General features: G+C 38.0%; 1 protein-coding gene across 1 annotated transcript; it reads left to right on the plus strand.

Moving 5' to 3' along the window:
• Positions 1-9801: 9801 nt before the first annotated feature.
• On the plus strand, positions 9802-10690 carry LOC117014817 (trafficking protein particle complex subunit 13-like). The gene is given in 2 exon segments (XM_033093088.1): positions 9802-9870; positions 9872-10690. Coding segments are annotated over 2 exon segments (888 nt in total).
• The last annotated feature ends 1552 nt before the right edge of the window (positions 10691-12242 follow it).

Genomic DNA, 12242 nt, shown 5'->3' on the forward strand with positions numbered 1-12242 from the left:
CCAAAAAATGAGGATAGTTTAAAGGGTTTCTGGGACACTGTTAAGTGTACTAACATTCACATCATAGGGTTACCAGAAGGAGAAGAGAGAGAACAAGGAATTGAAAACCTTTGTGAAGAAATAATGAGGGAAAACTTCCCTAACCAGGCAAAGGAAGTAGATATACAAGCCCAGTAGGCACAGAGAGTACAACACAAGATGAACTCAAGGAGGCCCACAATAAGACACATCATAATTAAAATGCCAAAAGTTAAAAACAAAGAGAATTTTAAAAGCAACAAAAGAAAATCTGTTAGTTCCCTACAAGAGAGCTCCCATGACATTATCAGCTGATTTTTCGCAGGAACTTTGCAGGACAGAAGGGACTGGCACGAAATATTCAAAAGTGATGAATAGCAAGCACCAAGATTACTCTACCCAGCAAAGCTATAGTTTAAAATTAAACGACAGATGAAGAATTTCCCAGACAAGAAGAAGCTAAAGGAGACGTCACCAAAATGGCAGCGTGAGGTGAGCCTTTGTAAATCTCCCCTGCAATTTACAACTAATCGAACAACCATAACCCACAAAGGACTCCCTGCACAGCAGACAGGCAAGGCGAAGAGGCCCACTACTGAATTCACCTAAAGGTGGGCGAATCACGCAAGTAGAGGAGGAGGGAAGGAAGAAGTGTGGAGACAGAGCCTCACAGGTGCAGAACACAGATCTAGCTCAGTGCTCAGAGCTTGCTGCATCCCGGAGCTACAGCAGCTGCGGGAGAGGGAAGAACTCAGACTGCTAGGGCTCTGTTTAAGGCCCACAGGTCTGAGGGGACAGCATATAACCTGGCCGAATCCAACGCTCATGGCAGAGATCTCGGAGAAAAGACTGAGGGAAGAAGGCTGAAAACAGTAGTTTCAGCCATCACTGCAGAAGAGAACGGAAGCCATAGGCACTGAGACAAGCCGCCCCCTCCCTACATTACCAAAACTCGCCCCGCCCACACCCGCCTGGTGCTAGAAGAGGAACAGTAGCAGTGTCAGATCAAAAGAACAGAATATTTGCTGTTCTGAGAACTGTGGACCACAGACACAGATTTGCAGCCCAACTACTTCCCGCAAAGGGGAGGGAGCTGAGGAAGCAGGACCGGCTGTGGTCGTGGTCACCGCAATTGCTCTGGGCCACCTCTCACAACTCACCCAACCCCTGGCCTCATCTATCCGGATGGATCTCAGCAGGAGTAAACAGAAGTTCTGAAATATACGAGCTCTGAATCTGGTGCAGGAAGAGCTTTGGAACTTCAAAAGCTCTCCGCATACCCACACAGACACTGCACCCTGTGACCCAGGCGAACTATTAACAGAGAAGAAGCCAGTCTCCCAGGGAATCCCCCCATTGTGTAAGAAGCTGGAACAGTGCAGAGAAAACATAGCACTACCACGTGAGAGAGAAAAAAAGGTTGCAGTCGGAGAGAAAATAAAACATTCTACCAACAAGTACTGGAAAACAAAACAAAGACCTCTTCCTATCAACCTGCTGCAGAAGCCATTCCTGTAGATGTCTAGGAAGAGAAATAATGAATCAGTAATTGCCATGAATAACAAAGGCAACAAGACAGCTCAGAAAGAAAGTGAAAAGTCTCCAGAAAAGGAACTCAAAGATATGGAAATATGTGACTTAAATGACAGAGAATTCAAGATTGCAGTTCTGAAAAAACTCAATGAGATGCAAGAAAACACAGAAAGGCAGTTTAATGAACTCAGAAACACAATCAAAGAACAACATGAGCATTTTACGAAAGAGATTGAAATTTTTAAAAAGAACCAAACAGAATTTCTGGAGATTAATAGCTCAATAGAACAAATTAAGAATGAAATAGCCAGCTTAGCTAGTAGAGTTCACCAGATAGTGGAAAGAATCATTGACACCAAAGATAGAAACCTGGAAATTATAAGTCTCAAGAGACTTGAGACTTAAAAGAAATGAAAGAACTCTACAAGAATTTTCTGACACCATCAGAAAGAGCAATATAAGAATAATGGGCATACCAGGAGAAGAAGAAAGGGAGAAGGGCACAGAGGATATATTCAAACAAATGTCGATGAGAATTTCCCAAAGTTATGGACAGAACTGGATCCTCGAATCCAAGAAGCAAAGAGAGCACCTAATTACCTCAATCCCAACAGGCCTTCTCCAAGGCACATAGTATTGAAGCTGTCTAAAATCAACGGCAAAGAAAGAATCCTCAAGGCAACCAGGGACAAAAAGACCACAACCTAAAAAGGAAAGCCCATTAGATTATCATCAGATTTTTAATAAGAAACTCTACAAGCCAGGAGGGAGTGGAACCAAATATTCAAACTATTGAAAGAGAGAAATTATGAGCCAAGAATAATATATCCAGCAAAGATATCCTTTAGATATGAAGGAGGAATAAAGACATTTCCAGACATACAGAAGCTGAGGGAATTTTCTAATACAAGAACTGCACTACAAGAAATATTAAAGGAGCCTATTCGACCACCAACAACAGGGACAATTTGTGAGAACCACAACATAAAAAGGGGGAGAGTAAAGGCTTGAACCGGAATATGGGAATGGAGAAAGTAAGCATGCTGAAGAAAATGGAATATTCTAACTATCAAACTCTCTTTTACGTAAACTTAAGGGTAACCACTCAAAAATAATCTAGAACTGAAATACATACTGTGATAAAAGTAGAAACAGAGGGAAACATCATAAAATACCACCACACAGAAATCATAGACAACAACAAAAAGGCAAAGAAACAATGGAGACACAGCCTTACCAGAAAACTAAAGACAGAATGATAGGAAATCCTCACATATCAATAATCATCCTAAATGTAAAAGGACTGAACTCACGAATAAAAAGGCACAGAGTAGCAGACTGGATCAAAAACTAAAACCAACCATATGCTGTCTCCAAGAGACACATCTCAGCTACAAGGACAAGCATAGACTCAAAGTGAAAGGGTGGAAATTGACACTCCAAACAAATGGTACCCAGACAAAATCAGGGGTAGCCATAATGATATCAGATGAAACAGACTTCAGGGTGAAAAAGGTAACAAGAGACAAAGATGGACATTTCATAATGGTAAAGGGGACTAAACAACAAGAAGAAATAACAGTCATCAATATTTATGCCCCCAATCAGGGAGCACCGAAATATACCAGGCAACTACTAACAGAACTAAAGGGAGAAATTACCGAAACACAATTATACTAGGGGACTTAAATACATCATTGATAGCTATGGATAGATCATCCAGACAGAAAATAAATAATGAAATACCAGCCCTAAATGACACATTAGATGAAATGTACATAATTGACATATATAGAGCACTTCATTCTAAAACAGCAGACTATACATTCTTTTCTAGTGTACATGGAACATTCTCAAGAATAGATCATGTATTGTGACAGAATATCAGCCTCAGCAAATTTAGGAAGATTGAAATCATACCAAGCATATTCTCTGATCACAAGGCTTTGAAATTGGATATCAACTGCAAAAAGAAAGCAGGAAAAAACACAAATACATGGAGATTAAACCACATACATTTAAAGAACAATTGGGTCAAAGAAGAAATTAGAGGAGAGATCAAAAGATACATAGAAACAAATGACAATGGAATTACATCCTACCAAAATTTTTTGGATGCAGCAAAAGCAGTTTTAAGAGGGAAATTTATATCATTACAGGCCTATCTCAAGAAACAAGAAAAATCCCAAATAAACAACCTCATGTTACACCTTAAAGAACTAGAAAAAGAAGAACAAGTGAAACCCAAGGTCAGCAGAAGAAAGGAAATAACAAAAATCAGAGCAGAAGTAAATGAAATAGAGAACAAAAAGACAATAGAAAAAAATTATTGTGACAAAGAGCTGGTTTTTTGAAAAGATTAACAAAATTGACAAACCCTTGGCTAGACTCACTGAGATAAAAAGAGAGAAGACACTAATTAACAAAATCAGAAATAAAAAAGGGGAAGTTATCATGGACACCACAGAAATACAAAGGATCATCCAATAATACTATGCAGGACTATATGCCACCAAATTCAATAACCTAGAAGAAATGGACAAGTTCTTAGAAACATATAGCCTTCTTACGCTGAAACATGAAGAACTGGAAAATCTAAACAGACCAATCACCAGTAACGAAATTGAATCAGTCATCCAAAACCTTCCCAAAAGCAAAAGCCCGCGACAGGATGGCTTCACTAGTGAATTCTACCAAACCTTCAAAGAGGATCTAATACCAATCCTGCTCAAACTCTTCCAAAAAATTGAGGAAGAGACAGGACTCCCTAACTCATCTTATGAGGCCAACATTACCCTGATACCAAAACCTGGTAAGGACAACAGAAAAAAGGAAAACTACTGACCAATATCTCTGATGAATACAGAGGCAAAAATCCTAAACAAAATTCTAGCAAATCGAATACAACAATGCATTAAAAACATTATTCATCTCGGCCAAGTGGGGTTCATCCCCGGCACACAAGGATGGTTCAACATCCGTAAATCCATCAATGTGATACTTCACATAAAATAAATAAAGGACAAACATTATATGATTATATCAATTGATGCAGAAAAAGTATTTGACAAAATACAACATCCATTTATGATTAAAACACTTAATAAAATAGGTATAGAAGGAAAATACCTGAACATAATAAAGGCCATATATGACAAGCCCTCAACTAATCTCATAATTAATGGTGAAAAACTGAAGCCCTTTGGTCTATGTTCAGGAACATGACAGGGCTGTTCCCTATCACCTCTGCTTTTCAACATAGTGTTGGAAGTCCTTGCCAGAGCAATCAGGCAAGAGAAAGAAATAAAAGGCATCCAAACTGGGAATGAAGAAGTTAAATTGTCACTCTTTGCAGATGACATGATGCTATATATAGAAAACCCTAAAGACTTCACCAAAAAGCTATTAGAAATAATCAATGAATACAGTAAAGTTGCTGGCTGCAAAATCAATGTACAAAACTCCATTGCATTCCTATATACTAACAATGAAATCTCAGAAAAAGAAATACAAAAAACAATTCCTTTTGCAATTGCAGCAAAATAATAAAATATCTAGGAATAAACTTAACCAAGGATGTGAAGGACCTATATGCTGAAAACTATAAGACATTTTTGAAAGAAATTGAAGACGACACAAAGAAATGGAAAGACATTCCGTGCTCATGGATTGGAAGAATCAACATAGTTAAAATGGCCATATTACACAAAGCAATATACAGATTTAATGCAAACCCCATCAAAATCCCAATGACATTTGTAAAAGAAATGGAACAACAAATCATCAGTTTTGTTTGGAACCACAAAAGACCCCGAATAGCCAAAGCAATCTTAAGAAAAAAGAACAATACGGGAGATATCACACTCCCTGACTTTAGCTTGTATTACAGGGCTACAATAATCAAAACAGCATGGTATTGGCAGAAAAACAAACACATAGACCAATGGAATAGAACTGAGAACTCAGAAATAAAACCACAGAAATATGGACAGATAAGTTTTGACAAAGAAGCAAAAAACATACAATGGAGGAAAGACAGCCTGTTCAATAAATGGTGCTGGGAGAATTGGATAGCCACGTGCAAAAGAATGAAACTGGACTGCTATCTGTCACCCTGTACCAAAAATAACTCAAAATGGATCAAAGACTTAAGCATAAGACCTGACACAATAAACTGCATAGAAGAAAACATAGGTACTAAACTTATGGACCTTGGGTTCAGAGAGCATTTTATCAATTTGACTCCAAAGGCAATGGAAGTAAAAGGTAAAATGAACGAATGGGACTATGTGGAACTTTAAAGCTTCTGCACAGCAAAAGAAACCATCAACAAAATAAAGAGGCAACCAACCGAATGGGAGCAGATTTTTGCAAACAGTGCCTCCGATAAGGGGCTAATATCCAAAATATACAAGGAATTCATGAATCTCAACAACAAAAAAACAAACAACCCAATTGAAAAATGGGCAGAGGACCTGAAGAGACATTTCTCCAAAGAGGACATACAAATGGCAAATAGATATATGAAAAAAATGCTCAACATCACTAATCATCAGAGAAATGCAAATAAAAATCACAATGAGATATCACCTCACCCCAGTCAGAATGGCTATCATCAACAAGACAAATAGTAACAAGTGTTGGAGAGGCTGTGGAGTGAAAAAAACCCTCATTCACTCTTGGTGGGAATGCAGACTGGTGCAGCCGTTATGGAAGGCAGTGTGGAGGTTCCTCAAGAAATTACGAATAGAATTACCATAAGACCCAGCAATCCCTCCCCTGGGGGTCTACCCAAAAAATCTGAAAACATTCATAGAGAAAGACTCGTGTGCTCCATTGTTCATTGCAGCTTTGTTTACGGTGGCCAAGACATGGAAACAACCAAAATGTCTTTCGATAGATGAATGGATAAAGAAGTTTTGGTATATATACACAATGGAATACTATTCATCGGTAAGAAAAGATGATATAGGAACAGTTGTGACAACATTAATGGATCTTGATAGTATGATGCTAAGTGAAATAAGTCAGACAGAAAAAGCAGAGAACCATATGATTTCACTGATATGTGGTATATAAACCAAAAACAACAAGAGAACAAGACAAACAAATGAGAAACAAAAAACTCATAGACACAGACAATAGTTTAGTGGCTACCAGAGTGTAAGGAGGGTGGGGGATGGGAGATGAAGGTAAGGGGGATCGAATATATGGTGATGGAAGGAGAACTGACTGTGGGTGTTGAACACAGAATGGGATTTATAGATGATGTAATACAAAATTGTACACCTGAAATCTATGTAATTTTACTAACAATTGTCACCCCAATAAATTTAAAAAAATAGGAGGAAGGGATCAAGAAGTACAAATTAGTATTTACAAAATAGTCATGGGGATGTAAAATATAGCATAAAGTATATAGTCAAGAATATTGTAATAACTACATATTGTGTCAGATGGGTATTAGATGTATCTTGGTGACCACTTCATGAGTTATATAAATGTCCAATCAGTATGTTGTACAACTTAAACTAATAATACAATATTGTATGTCAACTGTAACTTAAAATTAAAAAACATATTTAAAAAGATAATTATCTATTATGGGGGAGAATGCAGGGACATGAGTATTTTTATACACCGATTTTAGGAATGTAAATTAGTTAAGGATTTGGGGGAATTATTTGGTAGTATCAGTAAAAATTTGGATGGTTGCCAGATGTGAGGGGGGTGGGAGGATGGGTGAAAAAGAGGAATGGATTAAGAATTACAAACTGGAGCTTTTGGAGACTCCTACTTGTGACTTAGAGACTCAGGGTTTGGGGGGAAAATCATGACATCTGTGGAGAATTACCCTCCTTTTGATCCACAAATTTTGGATTGCTACTGGGCCTTAGTAGAGACTGAACACTCAACCATGAGCCAAAAATTTGCCACATGACATAAGCTGCCTATCATGAACTGGGTATTGTTTGACTCAAGCCATCAAGACATAAAGTTGTCTGTGTACAACAATACTCCATTATTAAGTGGAAGTGGTATATATCAGATGAAGCATAAGCAGGTTTTTAAGGAACAAGTAAATTGCATGAAGAAGTGGACCAAATTTCCATAACTCATACTTCTGCTACTTTACCTTCACTCTCAATCTGCACTCGTTATCTCATGGAGAGTTCCCTATCACTAGTTGACCGAAGAAGCAAAAATTCTGCCCTACTTTACATATAGTTCTCCATATTATGCATTCATGTAACAAAAGTGGACAGCTTGTAGCACTGTCTGCCTATTTTGGGACAGCCCTAAAGGACAGCAATGAAAGGAAATCATTTTAATGCACAGAACTTTGAGCAGTGCTCCTGTTTCTTCACTTAACCTAGAAGGAGGGATAGCCAGAGGTCAAAGTCTATAGCAATTTGTTAGCTGTGATGAATGGTGTGACTGAATAGTCCAAAACTTGGAAGGGACACAATTGGAAAATCAGAGATGAGGAGGTCTGGGAAAGAGATATATGGACAGAAAACTCCAAGTCAGCACATAATGTGAAGATATTTGGTGAATGCTCACCAAAGGGTGTGTTTAGCAGAGGAGGATTTCACTACTCAGGTGGATACAATGACTTATCTTATGTTTCCCAATGGACTCATGAACAAAGTGACCATAATATCTGGTATGGAGGTTATCGATGGATTTTACAATGTATCAACTTTGTTAGGCTGAACTGTATTTCCCAGAATTCCATGTGTTATATGTTTACAGTAAGGGTGGGCCACAAGGAGATTCTCCCAAGATTATGAAAGGTGGAAGAGAGGGAACAATCATATGGTCACATACACACATGATTACTTATCTGCTGACTCAACTAATGATGAAGCAACAGTGGAGCCAACTATGTATGTATAGCTCCAGGACAAAGGGCCCTGGCTTTGGCAGGATACTATCACCACCAAATTCAGAGGCACTGAGAATGGACATGGGCTTCAGTGCATCCTGTTGACATCTAGCCTGTCCTCATGGAATTCCAGTTTTCTTATTGTCTTCCCTTCTTGCCTTTCCTGTGAGCTTCAACCACTTGCATCATGTACAGAGAGAGCATTATAGGGACTGTTAGCCCCCATAATTGTGTAAGCCAAATCCCTATTTTAAAATCTATCCATCTATCTATATTTTAATATATCCATTGATCATCTATATTTTCTACTAGCTCTATTTATGACATTGAACCCAGACTGATATAGATGCTGTTTGGAGGCCAGGTCCTTTCCTCTGTGCAGCATCGTTCTTGATTTGTTCTGGGCCCTCCTGTACCTCTTATCCCCAGTGACCTCACCCAGTGGGTGTATTTTTTATGATCTTTTAATTGTCTGTATTTTATGATGTTTTGGAATATTGGGGTCTTGCTGGCCAGGGGGAGCCAGCCTTGCACAGGGCAAGCTAATTCCTCTAGATAGCATAGGACTCCCTTGTGAGAATGCCATTCATATGCACACCAACCAGTCCAGAGCCCATACCAGTCAACTACTTCCTTTATGGAGCTCTCACAGGTTGAGCCACTATCCCTCTGCCATAATATGACCTCAGGAACAGATATCAGGCAACTAGGGGAAAACCCTACAAACAGAAGCATGCTGATGTTATTTAAACTAGACAATCCTAATCTGTTTAGCCTGTTCTGCTTTGCCTTTCCTACAGAAATATCAATAAAGACTTGCACCCATGCATTCCCCTCACTCTTTCTACCTTCTGACCAACCCTTGTGCATCCCCATGTGGCCCTTTGTGACATGCCATGCCCCCTCCTTTTGAAAACTATAAGTAATAAACTCTTCTATTAAAAGTAGTTGTCTCCATGTCTGTCAACTTACCATACCTAATTAAACAAAGCCTGGATGCTTTTTAAAACAGTAGAACAAAATTATGGACAAAATTGAAGGTAATCCACCCAGACAAGAGATCTTTCTGACATTCAAAGTGATGCTGTCTACTAAGCATACTTTATTCAACAACTTTCCAGTCACATGTTAAGATAGTGGTATACTTGGTAATTTCTCTAACCAGCTCATGACAGGTGACCCTCCACCAGAAATGTCAATGTTTGGGGGAAAGTTTGACTTTATCATAAATTCTTTGAACTACATTTTTAAGACAAAACTTTCATTTGTATGAAAATTCTCAATGTCTGCAATTAAGTTGTAAAAACCATATGGAAAACACTGCCTTCAGACAAATATAGCCTTTACAAATTTCAGTCTCCATGGTGACTGTGGCAGAACTTTCATCCAATTGTGGTGTCGATGATGTCATACATGATAAAATAATGACTACTTGGAAGTGGTGTCCCTGTGCATTCAGTATCTATTCAACAGTGTGTAGGAAAGATGTTTTTTAAGAAACTATGCTTATTTCCTTTCCTTCCACCATTGGAAGTTAAAACCAAGTTTTATAATTCAGAGATGAATGACTTATTTCTTGAAGTCCAGATTGAGAATATTTCATCTTCAATTGTTTTTATACAAAAGGTGTCCTTAGAGCCATCTGAAATGTACACTGGGGAAGAATTAAGTACTGTCAATCAGGCTGGAGAAGATGAGTGTACCTTTGGAACAAGAAAATTTTTGCAGTCAATGGAAGGACGCCAATATTTATACCACTTTCAGATCAAGCAGGAATTTTCAGAAAAATATGGTGTCATTAGGGGACTAACAAAAATGGGAAAATTGGGTATAGTGTGGAAAAGAAATCTAGGTGAAATGGCGATGCTCCAGACAATCCAACTTGAAAGAGAAGCTCCAGGTTATGGAAACATGAGGCTGTCCTTGGAGACAATCCCAGATACTGTAATTCTAGAAGAGCCTTTTATTATTACCTGTAAGATAACAAACTACAGTGACAGAAAAATGAAATTGGTTCTGAAGATGTATGATACAGATTCTATTCATTGGTGTGGAAATTCAGGAAGGTATCTTGGTAAGCTGGCTTCAACTTCATCACTCCGTGTTACCATGACACTACTGTCCTTAAAAATGGGCCTTCAAAGTGTCTCTGGCATACGGATAAAGGACCAATTATTAAAGAAAACCTATGTCTGTGATGATGTTGCAAAAGTCTATGTAATATGTTCCACTGTTAAAATGAAAAGCTGAAGAAAACTTCCAGTGTTGTGCTTTTCAGGGAGTTTCACAGAAAAGCATTGCATAATTTTGTTAGCAGAAAAATGATCAACCAATAGCAAATATGCAGGCATATTATTTTCATTTACTTCCTTTGACACTGAATGCCTTTGAGAATTAAACGCCTGTTGATTTCAAACACAACAATCTGTTGATTTTCATCTTATATGAAGTACTTTCTAATTCTATTTTCTACTATTTGTGATTTCATTAAGGTTATTAAGGTGGCGATTGGACCTTTTTTAAATTAGAATGAGGCCACCATTTAAAACCTATTTCTACCTGCATTCCAAAGATCCTTAACAGCATTTGGCACTTCCTGTTTCAGTAACACTGGTCCTGAGAGAATGTAAAATCTTAGAAGTATGTTGATAATTTAATTAAATTAATCATTATTGTTTATATAGTAAGATTTCAACTTACCTGGTTTTACTTTTTTCCTGTCTCCTTTTCAGTCAGTACAAAACTATCAATGACAGTGCTTAATATAATTCAGTATAGTTCTCATTATTTAAACTTCTTGACACTTGCTATTTGGAACAGTTAATTTTTTTCTAATAGTATTCCAAATTATTGGGTCTGTAGCCTTGCATTTATACAACACACTAAACTGGCTCTTTTTCATTTATCTTGGTAGTTTTATGAACTATAGAGTTGGTTTACTTTCATCAGTTGTTATTCCTGCAGCAGTCCTTGCAAATAGTACTTGGATTACTCAGGTGGTTCTTAACAATTTGCATACTACCTTATTTCCCTTTTATTCCAAGCCATGAATCATCCTTCTTTTTATATAGGAGATATGGCAATTAAGTTCAAGATCTTGCCACCGTGCACTTACATTGGCAGCACTATACAAACAGCTTGGTAGGATTTCATAACCTTGGTATATCTGTGTCTCATAGCTGTGTTCATGTCCATGTGTGGCGGTGTATTACTGAATGTCCTTCATTATTATTGTTGCGAGTTTTGTGAGCCATTGCAAGAATGTCTGAACTTGAACAAGAGCAACAAACAAACATTAAATTTCTTGTTAAACTTGGCAAGAGTGGAAGGGAAATCAGGGCCATGTTAGTGCAAGTTCATAGGGATAATGCCATGAAGAAAATGGCAGTATACAAATGGGTTAAACGTTTTTCTGAGGAGAGAGAACACATCATTGATGAAGAGAGGTCAGGGCAGCCAATAACAATAAGAACTGATGAAAACATTGCAAAAATCCATTGAATTGTGCATCAAAATCACTGGCTGACTGTGAGAAGCATAGAAGACCAAGTAAACATCGATACAGAAAGAGGAAAATCTTAACTGAAAATCTTGGCATGAGAAAGGTGTGCGCAGAAATGGTCTCAAAGGAGCTCACTGATGAACAAAAGCAAAGGAGAGTCGAACTATGCCAAGACCTTTTGGGGAGATAAGACGATGTTTTGGGCCATGTTATCACTGGTGATGAAACATGGGTGCACCAATACAACCTTGAAGCTAAGTGTCAAAGTACAGAATGGAAGACAAACAATTCTCCACTACC

Source organism: Rhinolophus ferrumequinum, chromosome X (genome assembly GCF_004115265.2).
Source record: "Rhinolophus ferrumequinum isolate MPI-CBG mRhiFer1 chromosome X, mRhiFer1_v1.p, whole genome shotgun sequence".
Taxonomy (NCBI): Eukaryota; Metazoa; Chordata; class Mammalia; order Chiroptera; family Rhinolophidae; genus Rhinolophus; species Rhinolophus ferrumequinum.